General features: G+C 41.5%; 1 protein-coding gene across 2 annotated transcripts in view; it reads left to right on the forward strand.

The window, feature by feature from the left end:
* LOC125878573 (low-density lipoprotein receptor-related protein 2-like) overlaps positions 1 to 20,608 on the forward strand; it is a 37,859-nt gene extending 17,251 nt beyond the window's left edge. For both annotated transcript variants that reach the window (XM_049559860.1, XM_049559861.1), the window contains 22 exons: positions 156 to 338; positions 1,655 to 1,777; positions 2,094 to 2,261; positions 4,231 to 4,446; positions 4,543 to 4,772; positions 6,910 to 7,039; positions 8,518 to 8,711; positions 8,979 to 9,165; positions 9,778 to 9,990; positions 10,076 to 10,259; positions 10,365 to 10,566; positions 10,651 to 10,815; positions 10,968 to 11,222; positions 11,393 to 11,620; positions 11,828 to 11,962; positions 13,941 to 14,142; positions 14,251 to 14,376; positions 14,843 to 14,950; positions 17,893 to 18,129; positions 19,578 to 19,866; positions 20,115 to 20,208; positions 20,442 to 20,608. In XM_049559860.1, coding sequence (XP_049415817.1) covers positions 156 to 338; positions 1,655 to 1,777; positions 2,094 to 2,261; positions 4,231 to 4,446; positions 4,543 to 4,772; positions 6,910 to 7,039; positions 8,518 to 8,711; positions 8,979 to 9,165; positions 9,778 to 9,990; positions 10,076 to 10,259; positions 10,365 to 10,566; positions 10,651 to 10,815; positions 10,968 to 11,222; positions 11,393 to 11,620; positions 11,828 to 11,962; positions 13,941 to 14,142; positions 14,251 to 14,376; positions 14,843 to 14,950; positions 17,893 to 18,129; positions 19,578 to 19,866; positions 20,115 to 20,208; positions 20,442 to 20,537 — 3,965 coding nt within the window. In that variant the 3' untranslated portion in view covers positions 20,538 to 20,608. The remainder of the gene's footprint in view (positions 1 to 155; positions 339 to 1,654; positions 1,778 to 2,093; positions 2,262 to 4,230; positions 4,447 to 4,542; positions 4,773 to 6,909; positions 7,040 to 8,517; positions 8,712 to 8,978; positions 9,166 to 9,777; positions 9,991 to 10,075; positions 10,260 to 10,364; positions 10,567 to 10,650; positions 10,816 to 10,967; positions 11,223 to 11,392; positions 11,621 to 11,827; positions 11,963 to 13,940; positions 14,143 to 14,250; positions 14,377 to 14,842; positions 14,951 to 17,892; positions 18,130 to 19,577; positions 19,867 to 20,114; positions 20,209 to 20,441) is intronic.
* The last annotated feature ends 912 nt before the right edge of the window (positions 20,609 to 21,520 follow it).

The following is a 21,520-nucleotide window of genomic DNA, read 5'->3' on the forward strand; positions in this document are numbered from 1 at the left end:
TCCAGTAAAAGTTTGAAAGCTGTGATTTATGGTTAGAGGTAAAAATGTAGCAGTGGAAAGGAACAGAATAAACTGAGCCACATTTTTTACTTTTATACGCACATTTATTTGTCTAGGCTTACTTTATGTTTAATATGTAGTTTTCTCATTTCCAGACCCGGTTACTATGGCAACAACAGAGTCTCCTATTCCCCCTCCCGCACCGACTTGCATCACTCCATCAATTCTCTGTCCAGGTTCATCACTGTGTATCTCTCAAAATCAGCTGTGTGATGGACAAAGAGACTGTCCTGATGGATTTGATGAGAATACATGTGTGGTCCAATGCAAAAATCCAGGTAAGTCTTAGTCCTGCCATATTTTGTGCTTGCATAATACTTAAAAACTTGTTAAAGTTAAAATTATTTCCTTATCTCCACAAAAATTGAGCTCAAATCAAAAATATTTTGAGGTTTCTATTACAGAGTACTTATTCTTTCTCTTTATCATCTAGTTAAATCACATTGAACAAAAGCAGCAAATGATCTCCAAACCTTTTAAAACATACCCCATTTCCTTTTCGTATGTATGTTACTCTCTCTAATGGAAAAGCAGTGAGCATTTGTCTAATCCAGTATGTAAAACTTGGTCTATTAGTCTTTTCCAAGACATTGCGATTGAATGAGCCACCCGCTGAAGTCCCGCCCTACCACCTCCGGTTGTAGTTTTCAACACGTCCTTTACTAACTTTTGCGGTGTTTGATCTTGCGGGGATGTAGCCATTTTTCGGCCATGGTTCGCGTCCTGTAGGTGATATTTTTGCAAGCGCACCGTTGCTGTGGCACCGCCCAGAACGATTGTGATTGGTTGAAAGAAATACAAGCAGCCGGGGCGTGTTTTTTTGCCCATCTTAAAATGAGAGTCCCTAAAGACCTTTCTTTTCTTGAGAAAGGTCTGGTGAGCGAGACTAGTCTGTGGGTGAGGGTATGTGTGCGGGCTTGTAACCCTTTAACTCTAATTGGCAACTGGGTGGCGCTATAACAACAGAAAAATGCTTAAAAATGGCTAAAATGTGACCGATTGCTGTGGCTCCCCCTGTGGCCGAATGCTTTGTTTTTTTTCCTAAGTTTTGGTATGACTAACTCATGGTATGATATACTGTACTCAATGGGTATGGACTAGTTCTAAATCAACTTTCGCTTTTGCTGTGCAGCTTATTCATTTTGTTTAAATGAGGTTTTTCTGCACAGATGCAGACACAGATTAGCCTACGCTAATATATGCATTATACCATTTGTAGAATTAGGATCTGCAAATGCTTGGTGGATGTGTGAGATTGTTTCTGGCTTGTGTGATCCAATATTTCTAATTACTCCAGTGCATCATAAAGTCCAAAAGTCAAACTTGTTAGAAAAGGATGGATGTAATCACATTTTTATCTGATGAAATATTCTTCTTCAGTCCAGATTTGTAAAACCACATTTGCACTGCAGCCAAAAAACTGTTCTCCCCACTGGCACACACCCATATTAACAGGAGGTTGAGGTCCTCGAGGTTGAATACTCTTTCACAACTGAGATTCTTCTCTGTGGGCAGCTTTGAAATCCTATGTAAAGGATTTCAGAGTAGATATCTTTCCCTTTCCATGTTTTTACCTCTTCCCTCTGCACGTCAGGTGACTTCTTATGCAGCGACCGGAGGATGTGCGTCCCCAAGAAGGAAGTATGTGACGGCCGTGCCCACTGTCCCGACGGCTCAGATGAGAAGCAGTGTCAGTCAGCAGATCGAACTGCTCCCAGTAAGCCTACAACAAAAATACAGCATGACAATAACGTGTAAAAGCAGTAGATGCAGTGCAAGAACATTTTATTGATCCTACAGCAGTTGTAAATCTAGCTAGGCAATACACCCTGCTGTTGTGTTTCATGCTTGGTGTGCTTGCTGTGTAAAATATAGCAACACACTACCAACTGTTTAGCTTTCATTTCAACCTCATATAATCATTTGCTTAACAAAGAAATCAATTCCTGACTGACCGTTTACTAGCCCAGCTCTCAGAATCCATGCTGGGTGTCTTAATAACCCATTAAATGCATAATTTTCTCTCTGCCAAGCTTCCAACGATGTGCCCAGTGCCAGAGCTGCCCCAATAAGGTGCCGCAAAGGTTTCAAGCCATGTAAAGATGGCCTGGAGTGTGTTATGTACAGCCACGTGTGTGACGGAGAGAGGGACTGCCCAGATGGATCAGACGAAGAGGGATGTGCTGCTAAATGCAAAGCAGGTTTGTTATATGTATCGAGCTGGTGAAAAGCAGCATAGAGTGATGCCTTAAACTGCTCTCTGTCACATGGGAAATGTCTATTTAGTAAGGTGACCAAGACAGAGTGTGTCCAATGCTGAAAGATACTCTAAGATTTTGATATAACTTCTATTTAACTTAAGAAATAAACATTTCTCTTCTGCCTCTTGTGCTGCACAGTGTGGTAAACAATAATTATTTTAGATGCAGTTTCATATGTGTCTGGTAATCATTTCTGGGTTTCAGTGGTAATGCATCCATAGATTATTACATCTCCTTTCAAACCACGCATTTCTTGTGAGATTTACCTGTTCTGTGTCACTTCAAAACCAAGCAGCATCCTCCAGGGTAGACTCACAAGTCAGTCTTTAGACGCTTTGCTTCACTTAAGACTGATGTCTTTCTCCCTGATTTTGTGTTTAGATGGGCGGATACAATTTCAGAGTTTAAATAAACTCCCTACGTTGCAGAACCAAGAGTAAATCCGCAGGGCGGTCCTTCGGTGGCTCACTGAACTCTTGTGCTCGTAAACATAGTCCGACTGCATTAAAAGTTTTAAACAAAGTTGCTGTAAGTCCTTCATTTCCACAATCTTGTGGACTGAGCACACGTTTGATAAAACGGAGTTAAATCTCTCGGTATCCATTTTCAAGCTCTCTGTGTGTTTGTGTCCTTGCAGACGAGAAAAGGGGGAGCGCACATTTCTGGGAGGGCGTGTCCTTTTCAAAAATGCAAGAGGCGTTGCTTTGTTGCCGGCCGTTTTCTCCGGTGTGTTAAACACACTTTAGAAAGGAGTGTCCCCAGACTATCAGAAGACGGGGATCTCTGATTGTCTGGTGGCGAGACTACCTCCGGGGCTGAAAAATGAAGCCCACGTGAAAGGGCCAAAACCTGCAGTTCCTTCGATGGCCACTTGAGGCTGGCTCAAGCTAGTCAGTCTCCATAGACCCCCATGTTAAAATGCCCAACTTTACAGCAATCATAAACATGTTTACAGTGCCTGGCACAAAAAATGGATTTGGTCTCCATAGATAATATCAGCATTCTTGACAGCTGTATGGAGGGTGACATTTTATTTAACTCATCTGTGTGTGTGCTATTAAGGCTTAAAGTTGCGCATATTTAAGGGTGTAGCAGCTTCGAGTGACAGGCTGTTTGTGAGGTGCCACTACAGTCTGTAAGTTGGATCCACCTCTCGCTTCTTCTCAAGTCCAGCCTCTTGTGATAAATATGGTCACTTCTGGCTCCAAAAAACTTTAAATAGTGAAAATACAATATTCAAGGCTTCAAAAGGCTATCCAAAAACCAGTGGTTTACATCATGGTAGCTATGTCCACTTATTTTTATGGTCTAAGTTTATAGTCTAAGTTCAAATCGTATTCCCCTCTCAGGGGATCGCACTTCTGCGGCTTCACCCAGTGGTTAATAGTTTCCCAGTCTTTGCTGTAGCTGCATTTCACTCTGTGTGTTCTGTGTACTTTCCATCAAATTCCACCTGAATCTGCATAGCTTGTGGCAGTTAGATTGACACCAAACACAGCCCTGAGATGACAGCCTTCCCTGCTTTCTTTACAGCCACTGGATAAAAGCCAGATTTTAAAAGGTGTCTGCCAACAGTGGTTTGGCTTTTGAAGACTAGAGTCAATCAAAATGCCAGACATTGTCTCAATACGTGGGACACAGGCATGCTGCACAGTCTGGCATAAGCCAGACACCTGGTCACCCTACTACATAGTCATACATTTGAATCACTTGTGTATCAGTGGACACACTAATGACCTTTTCTTTGAGTTTATTGTGGATGAAGCTTTTTAGTCCAGAGCAGCTAGATTTAACCATGTTCCAGGAAACTACCAGAGTGTGGATTCATGGATGTAGAGCATCCATTTACGAAAATAGATGCTCTACATCCATGGATAATCTTTTGAGGAGTCTCTTTTCTGTCTCCCAGATGAGTTCCAGTGTGCTCACGGGAATAGATGCATCCCACCAGTGAAGGTGTGTGACGGGGAGTACGACTGTCAGGACCGATCTGATGAATTGGACTGTTCGAAACAAATGGAGGGCTGCCATCATCGCTGCGATAACAACACTCGCTGTATACCAGACACCTTCCTGTGTGATGGCGAGAGAGACTGTGCCGATGGGTCAGATGAATCACAGTGTGGTAGGTGAACGTTTGGAAATGAAATCTTTAGAAAAAGAAGATGAATATTAAACTTGTCCACAAGCATCAGATCGTATCTGTGTTTCTTATGTCCAGGTTTGGTGCCTTGTGCCATTAACCAGTATCGCTGTATGAGCGGTCAGTGTGTGTCTGAGGCTCTGAGATGTGATGGATATGCTGACTGCGGTGACCACTCTGATGAGACGCATTGCACAAGACCCCCGCGCTGCCCGTCACAGCTCCAGTGTCCACACAGCCATGAATGCCTTCAGAGAGAGTGGCTGTGTGATGGTGAAGAAGACTGCAAAGACGGGTCAGACGAGAAGGTAAGGTGCTACAGCTGGAGTGAGGTGAAGTAAATCTGTATTAATAAGTAGAGGAATAAATTGAGGTTTTACATGCTTCTCAGTTGATCTTTTTTTTTTTTTGTATAATGCATGTGCTTTTTGGAGTGAGGTCAGAAAGCAGTTGTTGAAACTAGGGATGCACCAACACTGCTTGTGGATATTGAGCTGATGCGTACTGGATATGGTGACAATTGGGACAAACTATTTAATTCAGTTCAGTGTTTACTTCTGTTTACATGTGCTCCTACTATGTCATGCAATATCTTAGATAAATTTCAGTCTGGTTATCGTCAGTTACATTCCGCAGAAACTGCTCTTCTCAGGGTCTCCAATGACATCATGATGGCCTCCGATGCCGGTAAATCCACTATCCTGGTTCTGCTTGATCTCAGTGCAGCCTTTGACACTGTTGATCACCACATCCTTTTAGACAGGCTGAGGGACAGGGTAGGAATCTCAGGGACCGCTCTTCATTGATTTAAATCCTATCTGTCTGATTGATCCTTTTCTGTGGCTGTTGGCCCTCATAAATCAGAGTTTGCCCCCTTTCTTGCGAGGTGCCCCAAGGTTCAGTGCTTGGGCCTATCCTCTTTACGCTATACATGCTCCCTCTCAGAGATGTCATCAGCAATTTTGAAGGTATCTCATACCATATGTATGTATGACCTCCAGTTATATTTTTCTTTTAACCCTGATAGGACCGATGGAATTGACTCACTGTACGATTGTATGAATGTAATTAAGGACTGGATGTCTTTTAACTCCCTTCAGTTGAACGCAGCTAAAACTGAGATTTTAATTATTGCACCTGATGCCTCAGCATCTAAAGTGGCCAGCTGCTTAGGGTCCCTCAGTGCAAATGTGCACCCCAAGTTGAGAAACTTTGGGGTCACATTTCAGGCCATGCTCTTCGATGACCACATCAAAACTGTCACTCGCTCCTGCTTTTTCCACCTCAAAAACATTTCCAAACTCAGATCCATGTTAACTTATTCCGAGCTAGAAATGATCATCCATGCTTTTATTTCCTCATGTCTGGATTACTGTAATTCTCTTTTCACATGTCTAAATAAAACTTCATTAGACCGCCTCCAGCTGGACCAGAATGCTGCCGCCAGGCTTCTGTCCAGATCTCATAAGTTCACTCACATCACTCCAGTCCTGGCATCCCTGCACTGGCTCCCTGTTAATTTCAGGATCCAGCACAAGATTCTAACCATCACTTACAGAGCCCTCCATGGTCAAGCACCTGCATACTTGACAGATCTGGTGTCCTTTCACTTTCCTGTCAGGTCACTGCGGTCCGCTGAAGGCCACCTACTTACTGTCCCTCACACAAGATTAAAGATGAAAGGTGATAGAGCCTTTAAGGCTGTTGCACCGAAATGGTGGAATGCACTACCTCATGAGCTGAGAGCGGCCTCTTCCGTGGACATTTTTAAAAAGCAGTTAAAAACACATCTGTTTAGGCATGTGTTCCATTAATTGTCCATTGTATCGTCTCTGTATTTCTCTGCACTTTACTTTTTATTTGTTTTTGTGTATTTTGCATTGTTTCTGTTGTATTTTTTGTATTTTATCTTGTGAAGCACTTTGTGAGTCCTCTCTGTGAGAAGTGCTATATAAATAAATTTACTTACTTACTTACTTACCAGTGCACCACTAGACCGCATTTTGTTCTCATTTTATGCAGGTGTATTGTTTTATACTGGAATTTTAATTCCTGTTCATGTTTTGACCAATTTGTTTCTGCATTTAAAAAGTTAAATTGCAATTCCTGTTAATTCTGAACATTTTTTGCCTAGTTGCTGGTGCACAATTTGATATTTAAATAAAAAACAACTCAGTAAATTTAGATCTATGTACTTATTTGTTACAGTTGGTTTTGTAAAGTTAGGAAAGCAATGCTTAAGTCAAATTTGATGTTACTTTATGCATTAAGCAATGATCCAGTCACTCTCACACAGTGAGGCATACAGCTTATTAATTAAACACTGGTGGATTGGTACTCTCTATCGACTAAAACCCAAGTCCCAGGTATCTGTATCAGCATGGAGACTAAAAAGTAGGATCTGTGCATCCCTAGTTGACACATGGTCTCTTCATTTGTATCCAGAACTGCGCGTCATCACCGGCAAAGTGCAGGGAATACCAGTGGCAGTGTGGAGACAGCAGTCAGTGCATCCCTCTGTCATGGAGGTGTGACGGGAAGAAGGACTGCCAAAATGGTGTGGATGAGGACAAATGTGAGCATGTTTTATTCTCAGTATTTACCACTGCTCAACTTCTGACTCAGTCAGGTTGATTTTCTGCTTCAGACACTTTTTCGTCATACATCATTGGCTACATTTAGGCTTATTTAGATACAGTTAGTTATACACAGTGGTGGGTAATAATGTGTTACATATACCTAAGTATTTTTTTTGCAATCAAATATATGTACTCATACTCTTCCATTGTGCTACAAACGTCTCGCTAATTTTACTGATACATTTAGTTATAAATAATTTTTATATCCACTTGAACTCACACTCCTAACAGCGATAGTCTGACAGCAAGTGATAAGACAGTTCACTAGCTCATCATAGTACCACAGTTGGAACAGAGTTTATGTTTTGGACACTGATACACATACAATACAGACTGCATCCAAGCTTCTCCTTTGGATTCCATCGGGCGCAGCTGTGTGTGCTCCGGTTGTGACATGGCTGCTGGAGCTGATCGTGGCCAAACTAGACAATGCTTCTGATTCTACCTGACGTCTTTCAGAAGTGGCTCTCTGCCCTGCTAGTGATACAAAGTTTTTCTTGCTCTATTTTAGGAGATTAACAGGGCATAACAGCACGTATTTCTGAATGACGCTTTCATGACAATTAATGTGCATTTCACATTCGTTATTACCTGTTGAGGATTATGTATGAACGTAATACCTTGATGAAATATATTACTTTCTACTCAAGTAGTTTATTTTCCGAGATACTCATTTTTGCTTACTTTTACTTCTACCTGAGTCACTACAATTACAAAGTAACAATACTTTTATATAGGTACAGTTTTTGTTTACCCACCACTGGTTATACGATAGAGAAATCATTTCCAAAGGAATACTTGGCACATCTATTTCCACACAGGTGCGTAGGAGAAGGACGAGCAGAACACAACTTGAAGAAAAACTCCTGCACACTGTCTAAATTGCATTTTGGTGACTAGACCTTTATCAGGTTTGCCTCATGAAGGTCTAGTCAATCATTATGGCCATTATGATCATAATGATCAGAACAAATTTTCAAAATGACTGCAATTTCTGTTAATTCAACATCAGCCATATCATTTTTCATGAGCTGATATGCCCCATTAAAAATGACCCATTTTATAACATACGTGATTAATTCAAGTGCACCTGCTCAGTCAAATCTGTAATAAGACGAGGGTTTTAGTTCGTTGCAGGTATGGATTTTATCAGTCATGCATCCATACAGTATATTAAAGTACTTAAGCTGTACAAGATGATCATTTTTGGTAATAGTGACGGGCTGATGATCTGTTTCATTACCATCTCAACAGGGCCTCACAAAGCATAATGCCCATTCAGTTTTGTTTGTTTTTGTTTGCTTAGTGTTAAAAACCTGCATATGTGGTGAAATGCTATCTAGTACAGTGAAATGTATTTTAATCACTGTAGAGAACAAGTCTCAAGAACGACTTGGTGCATTTGATTTGACAGGCGGCCAGAGAAAATGCCCCTCTCACCTTTACCACTGTGGTAGCGGTGAGTGTCTGGACCCCCGCCTGGTGTGCAACAGCTTCACCAACTGTGCCGACAGTTCAGATGAGGGCGCAGGATGCGCTCGACGAAACTGCTCCAGCCCATCAGCTCCCCGGTGTGACCACCACTGTGTCAGCACCCCAAATGGACCGGTCAGTACAGAATGTGTGTGTGGTTGTTGTTCTGTCCAAGGCTGTTAGCACTGCTTTGTCCTAAACTTGACCTCAGTATGCTTATATGGAATGGCAAACAAGTCTTTAGATTAGTTTTCACTCTTGTACATTTATAGATGGGTCATATTTCAGCCCGTCACATTTAAAGAATTGTATTTAGACACATAGCACAACATTTTGGCTGTATTTACAACATAAATGTCACACCAAGCTCATGAAAATACCTTCTCCCTCTCATTTTTGCAGAGGTGTTACTGTGCTGCAGGTTTTAAACTACAGTCCAGTGCTTTGTCCTGTGTGGACATTGACGAGTGCAATGAAGTGCCTCATGCTGTATGCAAACACACCTGCCTGAACACCCGTGGGTCCTACGTCTGTAATTGCCTCCCTGGCTTCTACCTGGAGCCTGACAACAAAAGCTGCAAGACCAAAGGTACTGTAGGTCCAAACACTGTCTCTGCCTGTTGAAGGAATCATAATGTTCACTATCATGTGCATCCTGTGTCAAGCAAGTTAAAGGAACAGTTCACCCCTGGATCAAAGTGCATATTTTTTCCTCTTACCTGTAGAGCCATTTATCATTCTGGATTGTTTTGTTGTGAGTTGCCGAGTGTAGAGACGGCAGACATCTCTATAGTGAATATCTCCAATATAATGGAACTAGATGGCACTCTGCGCCAAAAAAATTAATTTGAAAAACTCTGCAGCAATGTCTCTTTCCTGAAATTATGATCTGGTTACTCAAGATAATCCACAGACCTTGTTGTGAGCAGTTTCATGTTGGAACTATTTTCTTTCTCCCAAATGACACCCACCAACTGCATCACCATGCAGACGGAAACATGCATCTACTCATGAACGAGAGGCTTGTTCATAAGTGGTGCTAGGTGAGCTAGACAACAGTTAAGAAAAATCATGTGCCAAAAAGGGGTGTTATTATATTTTTGATTACAAAACAATCTTTGCTCTTCAGTTTTTATACTGTTACATTGGCCTATTACTCACTCTAGCCAGAAAACCTCACTGTTCACGTTTCCATCTCTAGACGAGCCTTTGCTTCTGGCATCAGTGCAGTCAGAGCTGTTACTACTGGGAGTCCACAGCAGCACCTTGCGTCTTCTGTCCTCTGCCAGTCGGCCAGTCTTTTCACTCGATTATCACTGGGCTCAGCAGAGAGTTTACTGGCTGAGCCCCGACTACCAGAGCATCCGCTGGGCTGACATGAAAGACTCAAACAGCAAAGGGACACTCATCAAAGGTACGGCTGTCTCAGGAACTCTACAGTTGTGTAACATGGTGTTGTCTGCAAGGACTAAAAAAAATATAAATAAATCTTGTTACAGGAGTGAAATCGGATTTCATCGCAGTGGACTGGGTTGGTAAGAACCTGTACTGGGTGGATGGACTGGTGGGCCAGATTCTGGCTGTGAAGCTCAGCGATTCCACAGTGAGATCTCAGGACTACACTGTGGTCCTGGGGGAAGATCTGGAGCAGCCAAGCTCATTGGTCCTGCTGCCACACAGAGGGTACAGTGCTCAACTTACAAAAAAACCTAGCAGAAGAAAACACAATGTTTATTTCTGATTTCAGCCCCATATTTTTCATCATTGCACGCATTGCAACATTTTCAGGATGATGCTTTGGTCTGAGATCGGCAGCACCCCTCAGATTGAGCGGTCCGGGATGGACGGTTCAAAAAGGAAGGTGGTGGTGAGCCGAGGCTTGAGCTGGCCAGTCAGTCTGGCATATGACCTCCTGGACAACAGGGTGTACTGGGCAGATGAGAAGCTGCGCTGCATCGGTTCGGCCTCTCTGGATGGAGAAAACGTCAAGGTAATCACCGCCAGCTGATGAAAAAATGGTTTTCACGGTTTTAGCAGCTGGTGAAGCTTGATGGTGGTACCCTTCTCTCACTAGATCCTCCAGTTGGTTGAAACACCGAGCCCTTTCTCTGTGGCCGTCTTCAATGACAGAGTCTTCTGGTCTGATACGAAAAGAAGAACCATCCGCTCAGCTGACAAGAACACTGGCAAAGATCAAAAGGTTCTTCTGAAGAGACCAGGGCAGCCATTTGGACTGAAAGTGAGTCTTTAACTTTGAATGCTGTGGTTGTAACTCCTGAAGACCTTAATTATATTACATACTAATATTTTATGAATATATCACAGTTGGCAGTCATAACGACTACAGTATCAAGCTATGAGCCTTGATACATATGTTTACTCTTTCCGCAGCTGATGCACACCCTGTCCCAGCCAGCCATATCCAGCCTCTGTGACCAGCTACACTGCTCCCACCTCTGCCTCCTGGCCCCGACGACGAGAGGCAAGTCTGGAGCACTGGGGTCACCAGGAAATCCAGCGGAGCCAGGGCCTACGGCAGTGTGTCGATGCCCAAAGGGGCTGCTACTTTCCAAGGACAAGATTACCTGCTCTCCGCCTGTGGATTCAACGTTCATCCTGCTTTTGTCTCATACCACAGTCTATCAGGTGCATGTGGTGTAAAGACCAGAACCTGCAGGCCTTTTCTCCTGCCAGACACTTCTGAGAAACAAATTTGAGAAACTCTTTTCTTGTTAGAGGCCTTTTTAAATTATACACTTTCTTTTCTGTTCACTCTTTCTCACTTCCTCTTTACCTCACCCTCTCACTACTTGTAGATTCACCTACACTCCATGCATCGTGATGGTGTGGCTCTGAAAAGAATGCCAAATGGCAGAGATTTGGCCTTGCCTGGTGTAACTAAGGCCTTGGGACTGGACGTGTCCATCCGGGAGCTTTCTCTGTATGTGGCTGATGCAGGAAAAGGATCTGTTGATGTGCTGACACTGAGCAAGCCTGGGTCGGGACAGGGACTGACACCCTCTGGACAGATCCTAAAGCTGGGGGTAGGCATAATCAGCTTTTCGAAGGACATGGCAATTTTTTTAAAAATCTTGTCTTTCACTTGATTTCAGCCAATGAAGAGGGGTGGTATAAACCATGTTGACAGTTATTATCCTGTAGTGACTCTTATTCAGCTTCACTTCCAAGCCAGCATTTCTCCAGTAAAAACTGTCACTCACTGCTGAAATGAAACTTCTCCATCCCACAAGGATGATATAATCACAGCTCTGGCAGTTGACTGGGTGACCTCCAACCTCTATTGGAGCAGCACTGAGAGGCCCGATCTCCACGTGACCTCCCGAAATGATGGCTACACAATCTCACTGCTGCAGGGATCACTGACGGTAAAGTGCAGCTCATGTTTGTTCTTTTCTGCTCCTCCATCATCTCCTTTACCTCTGACATTTACACGACTCCTTCCTCCCTGCATACATTTCTCTTTAACTCTGCTCTATGACTTATTTAGACTTAGCTTAAGGTTTTACTTCTCTTGTGGACTGTTTGATATTGTTCTGACAAAAGGCGTCAATATTAGGTTGAAAGAGTTAATGCAATTTATGTAAAAGCGTAAATAGGCAAAGACAGTAACTTAACATTGTTGAGCTGTAATTTTCCAATAACCTAGATATAAGATTATTTATCAAAGTCTGTTTGGAAGATGGATTTTCAGGATAATCAGCAACTGGGTAAAAATCTGGTCAGCAGATTTTTGCACATACCCAGCCTCAGTACGAAATATCTTTGTTAGCCATGCAGTGTCTTTCTCACAGAATTAGTATTTATTTGTGTTGGTAGCTGACAGGGGAATAATTTGTCAAGAAAGCCAGAGCCCTGTCTTGGGGAAGCTGTGTTTATATACACAACTAATTTGACACAGCAAAATATGAAGGGGAATTGTAATGACAAGCGAATTACATTTTCTTTTAAACTAATGAGGACATGTTGCTAATTAACGCATCTGGCAAGTTGCAAAAATAATAGGCAACATATTTCATTTGTTTTCAGCCAAAATGGACAATCTTGCAATGCACCATCTACTTGTAGTGACGACAGCATTACTTTTTATAAGCTGTGACCAGCAGCTCTGTAGCTGACTCTGTTTTCCCACCCTTTGGCTGCCACAGTTTTTTCCATAGCAGACTGAAATTTGGCATGGTGGTTGCAGCTATTGTGATTTCAAGCTTGTTTTATTATCATTTTTTTTAATTAACATTTAAGAGAAATCACAATCTTTCCTTAACCTTCACCAAAGTTTTGTTACAGTTGTTGCTGAAATCTAACACAGTCAGGAGTCTGGACACAAACCTGGGATTCTGCTGTCACTAGGTGTTTTTCCATCCACCTCTTTTATGCACATTTTCAATTTGAGCATAAGAAACCTGAGTGGAAACTCCAAAAATTTGAAAAAAATGTTTTTAAACTTGGGGGCCTAAGTGCAGTGCGAACAGATTTAATAAATGATGGCATAGTCATGATGTATTGCCATTGTGTAGGCCATTGCTAGCTCTCTTCATCGTCCCTGGATGGCTTTTAATGTGCTTATGTATGTACACAAGGCTGTTACCAGAACTCTTCCAAGGGCACACAGTTGTAAAATAGTTGTTTAAAACTCTTGTTTCCATTGTCCAGTGTGCTCTCCATTGTTATACATCTGTTGTTTTCCTTTGTTTGAGGTTTGACTGACGTTCTTCCTCTGTAGAGGTAAAATGGTACCTGGCTAGAAAATTAGTGCCACCTCCTGCCTATCTTGATGAACTGACTCTAGATATTCATGTAACAATTGTGGATGGAAAACCAGATGAATTAGCATTTTTTTCTTTTCCCATTTTTCTGAAAATTTGCTTAAAATTGGCTCTACATTTGGATGGAAACCCAACTACAGTCCTGCACTTTATTATGCGTTATTATGAATGCAATTTAGTAATACACAAACATAATTTCCAGGAGACAGGGTTGGTAAATCAATATGTGACAGCTACACATAAATGAATGTATAGGAGCCCTGCCATGGTTGGATCTTCTCATGAGCCTTTGTACTGTAACTGGTAAGTAAATTTGGGCTTAATACTAGTTAATAAAACAAACAGATTTACTCTTAGCTGCCTCTTCAGTGTTGAATTTATTGTATAAATGTCTGCAGAAATATCTAGGTCCTCTGAATTACAACAAAGCAGTCCATACATTTACCCCACAGTTTTTACTCTTGACATTTCCCTAAGCTCCTTTCTTTACATGCCCCAATACACCTTTTTTTCTTTTGCAATCATTCGCATTTCCTGGTACTTTGAATTTAGCTCAGGTCTTGTACATTTGTCCTCTCAGGGCACCACATCCATTGCACTGCATCCCCCCTCAGGACGGCTTTGCTACACAGCAATAGGCGCAGCAGGTGGGAAGAGCCAGACAGAGGTGGACTGCACCTGGATGGACGGCCGTAACAAAGTAGTGCTGTGGAGGAAGTCGAGCATCCCCAACTCACTCGTCTTTTCCAATCAAGGAACTATGATCTACTGGGCTGATACAGGTAAGGAGTTAAAGGATCTCACATAGTTAATGCCTTCATAAGAGCATACTTTTATTGGCGTGTTCCTTCCTGCCTGCGTGTACCTGTCTGCTTACTCTTCTCCTCCAGGTGAAGGTGTAATCAGCTCTATTGGAGTGGATGGAACAGGATACAAACAGTACAAAACAGGGCCAGGCCTGCTCCTCTCCTTCACACATACTGAGAACATCCTCCTCTGGGTCACCCTGGATAAAGGTAAGGATGGAAGCACAGGAAGAGCAAATTTGAACGCCCACAGTGTCTTCGGGGGAAAATATCTAATAACCTGCTGAGTCCTGCTCCTGGAATTTAATTTCTCGTACATCTTGGCTTTCACATTTGTTCCATCTGTCTTCGTCCCCATCAGGCAGCAGATGGCATCAAAGACTAATGTAACAATGAATTATTTAGTCCACCTCTTCCCGCAATCTGTGCTCTTATACATCTTTAAACATCCACTTGTAATCACCAGCACCTTTTCTCCTCTCCATCAGATCGGTTATTGGTTCTTTCAGATCTTTTTATTCGCTTTGAATAATGAACTCACACATTTCCTTGCCACTCACCCTACTCAGCAGCTTCTGATTTCTGCAGGGTGGAAAGTTGTAAAATGTCTTTTATGCTTCGTAGATTTTTTATTTTTTTTTTTGCTTATGTTTGTGTTTGTTTTCAAACTGTGTAGATGTAACCAAACTGTGGTTCAGTGACGGCCTCCAGCCTAACCAACTGTGGTTCGAGACGAAGATCAGTGTGGTGGAAGTCAAAGCCTACAGCAATGACACTCAGTCTGGTAGGTACCAATTTAGCTTTAACACAGCAGTTTGAATAAAAAGCACTTCACTTAGTAAACAGCTACAATCTGCAACAGGGAGGTAAATGACTATAATGGAACAAATAGTTAGGAAAATAACAGCTGTCAGGCAGGTAAAGAGTAAGAGTAAACACAATCTGGCAAACCTGTACTCACAGCTGTCCTCTATAGGTGGTTTAGTGTTAAAATGAAGAGCAGATTTGCAGACAGGTGATCTCAAAAGAAGTGACACCATTGTGGAGGACTCTCCGACGGCCACTAGATGGCAGGTGAGGCATGACAGGATGTAGGAAACTCCAGACTGGGAATGCAAAGAGTCTGAAGAGGGAGACGGAGCAGGGATCATGATGACACAAATAAAACACCAGAAACATAAACATACAATAGTATGAAATCATTTTAAGCACAAGAAATCACTTCAAATCACAGTGAAAGACACAAACATAATGACTGTGTGACACTTCAATTGCAAAAACATGGCTGGCCTCAAAAATCTGTGTCCATCCAGTTTTGTAGGTCATTCCGAGTGCAGTGTCTTACCTGTAACAAATGACTGATACAGCTGTTTCTTATCAGTGTTTAGGTAAAAAGATAAAATACTGTACAAAGTTGATACCAACCATCAAGAGCATCAGTTTCATTTCAACATTGGGGGGTGGACATAAATGAAAGAGGAAGTTTCGGGGTCCTCTGCCAGAACATTTTTAAGGGTTAAACACTTTATTTCCTTCATTCTCGTGTAATATTTTTATTGGCCTTTTATTTGGGAGTACAAATCCACATGCTTTTAAATACTGGAGAGAGGAACGCCGCCCTGCGCCTCCCCAAATCTAAAGCTGTCCCAACAGTAGCACAGATTATCCGTGGGAGTTTGGAGAGATCATACCTCTCTCTCCCCCCAACCCACGCTCTGTCCCAACAGTGTACAGATCACAGCTGGATGTTGTGACTCATACTGTTCCTTCTCCCCTATGTTGTTATCAATCTATCAACCTTAGTGCTGATTTACCAGGTGATAAGCACCAATGTCACAACCACCTGAAGATTCTGATGGAGTAAAACTATTTGGCTGCTGAAACTGTGAAAGTGGCCGATCAACACTGAAATCCTCTTTACATAATGGATTAATCACTGCCCAGGTTTGTAGTGCCGACCAACAGGCTTGCAGCACATCGTCAGCTTAATCTGAAAAACAGTAGCAGGTCAAACCAGTTATCAAGTCATAAATCAGGGATTAAATCCATCTGCGCACTAATATTTTCACTGCAACTTTACTCTCTGCTCCAAATGCAGGACGCAGAAGACGTGTGTTATCGGACACTCGGGGCAGAATGAAAAGACTCACTTAGGCTCAGTTTGTGTTGAATAGATGGCAGAGTGATGTGATACCTGCAGAGAGATGGGGCTTGGCAAGCTGTGGGAGATCCTAGATTGTTACTGTGTGCTGCAGTGGGAATGTACAATGATGAATTGAGCTCAACACACACACACACACACACACACACTAGGACAACACTTCTTCTTGCGTATTCTCTTGAGCTGTTGAGCACCTTAGTTTCACAGGAACATTTCTGTCTTGTTGATAATACACAAACATTAATATACCTCATAACCAGTAAAGCTGCATCTGAATCCAAGATAAACAGCCTACCAAATTACTTTAGGAACAATTGATAGCAGTTGAATTTTAACGTTACAAGATTTTTGCCAGTGCTGGAGTAAAATTAATTATCAGACTCTGCACAACACAGTTTGTGCTAAAACTAGAATTGAAGCAATACTGTAGATATGCACAACCAAGTCTTACCAAAGTATTTCAGAGCAATGCAAGTATCAATTGGCGCATATCCAGAAGCCCAATGTTCTTTTCACAATAACTCATTCACAAATGTCGACACACCTCTTGTTTCCCATGTTCTCAGTCTGGCACTGAACGTGTCCTTACAGTGCCAAAGCAGATTATATAATTACAGACAGCCAGGAGGCCCTGATTTGTGTCTAAAGCCACAACAGATTATTGTTTGGCATGGGATTAGTTCTAATAAATGATCTGGTTTGTGACTTATTTATTCCCACATTACTGCACGTTAAAGCAACTGTATGTAGACACAAGGGAGCCTATTTACCCACAGTAGGATGTTCTTAGCTTTGACCAGCAGCTCTGTAGCGAGGTGAAGTCCATACCTTCCTGTGGACCTCTTTACAGAAGAATTATGTACTGTAGTCGCTGGCAAGAGATCAATAAGTTTTTTTTATCCTGTTTGAATTGTGCCATGAAATACAGATATGATGCTTGTCAGTTTAATACATAATTTTGCAAGTCAATAAAGTTGCAGTTTGTTGTGAAACTGATGAAGTTTAAGACTGAAAATACATAATTAGAATATAACAATCCTGTAAGTGACGTCCCGGACATACTGAGAAGAGCAACAGTTGCTCGATCTTTTACTTCCTGGCTGATAAAAAGATGAGTCGCTGGAGAAAATACATCAGTTACGATAACGATGCATTTGTGCGTGGAACATAGATATGTTACATATCTAGCCAGCTAGGAGTTAAGCTATACAAAATAACAACAATAAATGCTGTTGACACAACGAGACCTGTGAGCCCCATGAAAAGAAGAAAGCTCTAAATAAAATGGAAACCACACTGCTGTTTCAGACTAGAAGAAATCTCTAAATGGTAATAAGTGATTAGTTTATTTAAAATTCAGTGGATTGCTATTAATTGTAAATTAAGATAATTCAAAGTCTCCCCTCATCCACTTAAAATAAAGTATGAGCAAATAAACCTAACATCAAAATTATTTAGGCTATCATTTTAAGTGTGACAAGCTGTCACTTTAATTTTCTCAAAGAGGAAGTAAAGGTTTTTTTTGTTACTTAATTTAATAATCCTCTTTAACCCATGTCCTCCAGGAACTAACAGCTGCTTCAACAAAAATGGTGGATGTGGCCAACTGTGCCTGCCCTATCCCGGAGGTCGCACATGTAAATGTGGCCGGGGCTTCTACGCTGCCAGCGCCACTTCCTGTTCCCCACTTCCCGACTGCCCCACTGGGGAAGAATCCTGCTTTGATGGTAGCAAGTGTATCAGCAGCAGCAAGTTCTGTGACGGACAGGTGGACTGTCCGGACCAGTCAGATGAACAGGACTGTGAGTTTTCATCCAAATCTTTAATTATCCCACTCAGTTAAAGTCACAGCAGCCAGGGTAGATATCATAATAATCATTTGAATCAATCATGATTTTTAGTCGCCTCCTCAGTAACTTACCAACTTTGTTTTGTTTAAGTCATGACTAACTACAAAATCTTTAAATATAAGCCTGCAAAATATCTTTTTCTATGTTTCTCATCCTAGGACCCATTTTTAATTAATTCTAACTACAATTATTCTAATCCTGCCCAAAACAGTGCATAAATTGAATGTAACTAATGTTAGTAATTGGATCATGTTAGGCCACATCATCGTGATGTCGCGCTAACACTTACGTTGTGTTCACACCGGCCGCAAATAAAATTATAGCTGCTGCGCAGCGATGGGTCGGGTCCGGGCATTTTTAGGCAATTCTGAGCAACAAGCAGAAGAATTGGAAGACATTTAGGAATTTAGCAACACAATCTGCCTTTTGCATCAGCTGAGGCTTGAACTCACAACCTCTGAGACTAAGAATCAATTTTTAGCTCACTGAACTAATTAGTCAGTGACAATTCATGTGTAGCTTCACAAATTGACTAAGCCAGACGTGCAGGTTTAGCAGCCGTCCATGCATGGAAAAGCAGATTTCAAACCACTGTAAAAAATTCAGTTATTAAGACAAAAATCTGAAAATACACATATTGCATCTACACAGCATGGAGATGTTGGTAATTTCTTTGTAACAATGATTGATTTGCTCCATAAGTGAAAAACTGATGTTTAAAATTGTTCACATCAGAGCAAAATTCAAAATGCTGTCAAAAATTCAGTTTTTGAGATAAAAGTCTGAAATCTACCATGACTCTAGAATTTTGTCATTTTTTTCATGAACATTGAAGATTTCTTTAGCAAGAATTTGCATGTATATGTTTATAGTACTGTTTACAGTCAAACATTTGGGAAGTAGGAAAGAAGAAGAAGGAGAAGAAGAATTATTCATTATTCATTGATTCAGCAATTTCAGGCTTGTATGATGAAAATTATCATCATGTGTATAAAGCGAGTCAACACAAAATATTCTAGTGTTCAAGCTTGAGTAACGCAACATGAAAATTTGCATTGCATTTGGTGTGAACACAACATTTAGGTAGACAACTGGCAATTGTTTGAATTGCAGAGATATGCAAAATCGGCAAACTCGGTTATTTCTGTTGTCATTTTTCAACCAAAACTGTTTTGCTTGAAAATATATATTCAAAAATGGTAGTCCGACCTATATGACATTTCTGCTGTGCTTCTTGTACGTACTGTGTTGCTTTGCCAGTGTCTATTTGTAATATCTTCACGGCTTTACTAGGAGGTCTCGATGTATAGTAACAAATACTAAAATATGTGTAGTGTAGAAACATTTTTATCACAGTCACACACTATGTATCATAATCACTAACATTGATTTCTCTTCAGGTCCAAACACAAACTCTGTGTCTTTCGGGACCAAGTCCAGTGATGGCCGCCCAAACGCCCAGAAGAACTCTGTTCTTTCAGTTAAAAGAGGCTCCTGTGATCTTCAACACTGCAACAATCATGGCAACTGCATCATAGAAGGCAAAGTGACTCGCTGCCAGTGTATGGCTGGTTACAAGGGAGAGTTCTGTCAAGAGACAGAAACTGCAAAGAGTCATGTGGGTGTGATCCTGGGTGTCCTCTGCCTCCTCGCTGCATTGGTGGCTGCTGGTTTTATTTTTGTCAGAAGGTACATGAGAGGATGACTGTTTTCTTTTGCACCCTGATCAGAGGGACTCACTTTAAAAATGAGATTGTTGTGTATTTCTGCTGCAGCAGCTCATTTCACTGAGTGACACTTTACGAGCCTGAGAGGACAAACAATTGCAGTGGAGTTTGGTTAAAATTAAATTTTTAAGAGAGTCTTGGACCTGTACACCACTTCAGAACTACTTTGTGCCGTAGTAACATTTGGCTTTTTAAATCTTGTTTCAACAGGCGAGGCTGGGAGTCGCTCAGAAACAGATCCACGGAGAAAGAAATTCTGATGGCCAACATGGGTCTGCCATGTGAACACTACTCAGACTCTGAGGTAAAGATCAGGCCACTCAGCACATATTCATTTAGATAAATAAGCAGAGATGTTCTGAATTTATTTAAGACTATAGACTATTAATGTGGCGCATTTATTTACTAAACCAGTTCAGGTGATTTGACAATTGCCTTATCAGTTTACTCCTGAAATATCGGTCATACATTTAGTATGAGATGCCTTCATAAGTTTTACAGTAGGGAGAAAAGTTTCTGATCTTCTCTTCTCCCCAGGAGCTGGATTCTCCGGTAGATGTGAAGAAGCCATCGCTGACGTTTAAGTCACTGCAGCTTCAGGAAAACTCTGAAGGCAGCAGACATGGCGAGTAATGTCTAAGGATACATTTCTGTGGTGCTTAATGTAAATATGCTGATGGAGACTGTCTTTTGATGAAATAAAAGTGAGAAGGGATGAACCAAACACTACACTCTTCTTGTCTTGATTTCTCAAACTGAGACAACTTCTGTAGCGTCTTGTTGGCTATGAAAATATGTTATCAGCGCTTGATCTTGCCCAGGTTTTATGACTCAGAGTTTCAAAAACAGGTAAGATTATTTCAATATATTGGTGATTTGTAAGCAAAGTTTTTGTTCCATTATGCCTCATAAATTCCAGAGATTTTATAGCCTGACAACCAGACAAGTCTGAGGTCATGTTTAATTTGCTTTGGCAGATGTATCTCCCTCGTGTTTTGACAGATTTCCAGTTGTCCTGGCCCGAGGCGAGCCAGTCACAACCAGCTATCCAAACTGTCGTGTGTTTGAGACAATGACTGCCAGCTTGCAGATCTTGGGCACTTCACGCAGGGGCACTACGGTGAGCATAAACCTAACTTTGTGAGGAGGAGAGCCGTTGATGCATTTTTAAAAACAACCAAGATGGCTGCAGCTGATGTGGAAGTCTCCGTTGAAGTAATATTTTCAAATTCTGATGGCAAAAGTGCCAACACTCCTTTATAGACATACTGGTGCTATACCATCGCAGCTCATCTCTTCACACTGTAGCCTGTTATTACTGCTCAGCTACGTGACATGTTCTTGCTCTGATCAGTTGAACGCGTCAACCAGTGGCATTTTTATCCACAGCCTTTGATAATGCTCCTTTTAAAATCAAAAATGAACAGACAGGTTCTAGACTAATTCACATTTGGGATTTGGTCAGGAGATGTCAGGCTAGCGATTTCATTTTGTCTCAGTTTCTTTCCTTTTAAAGCTTATAATTCTGTAGTTTTCTCTTTGGTCATGTAACACATGCATGCTATGGATATCTAATATCTGAATCTGGGCTACAACACTGAGAAAATGAGAAATAT

The sequence above is a fragment of the Epinephelus fuscoguttatus genome, linkage group LG18 (assembly GCF_011397635.1).
Source record: "Epinephelus fuscoguttatus linkage group LG18, E.fuscoguttatus.final_Chr_v1".
NCBI lineage: Eukaryota > Metazoa > Chordata > Actinopteri > Perciformes > Serranidae > Epinephelus > Epinephelus fuscoguttatus.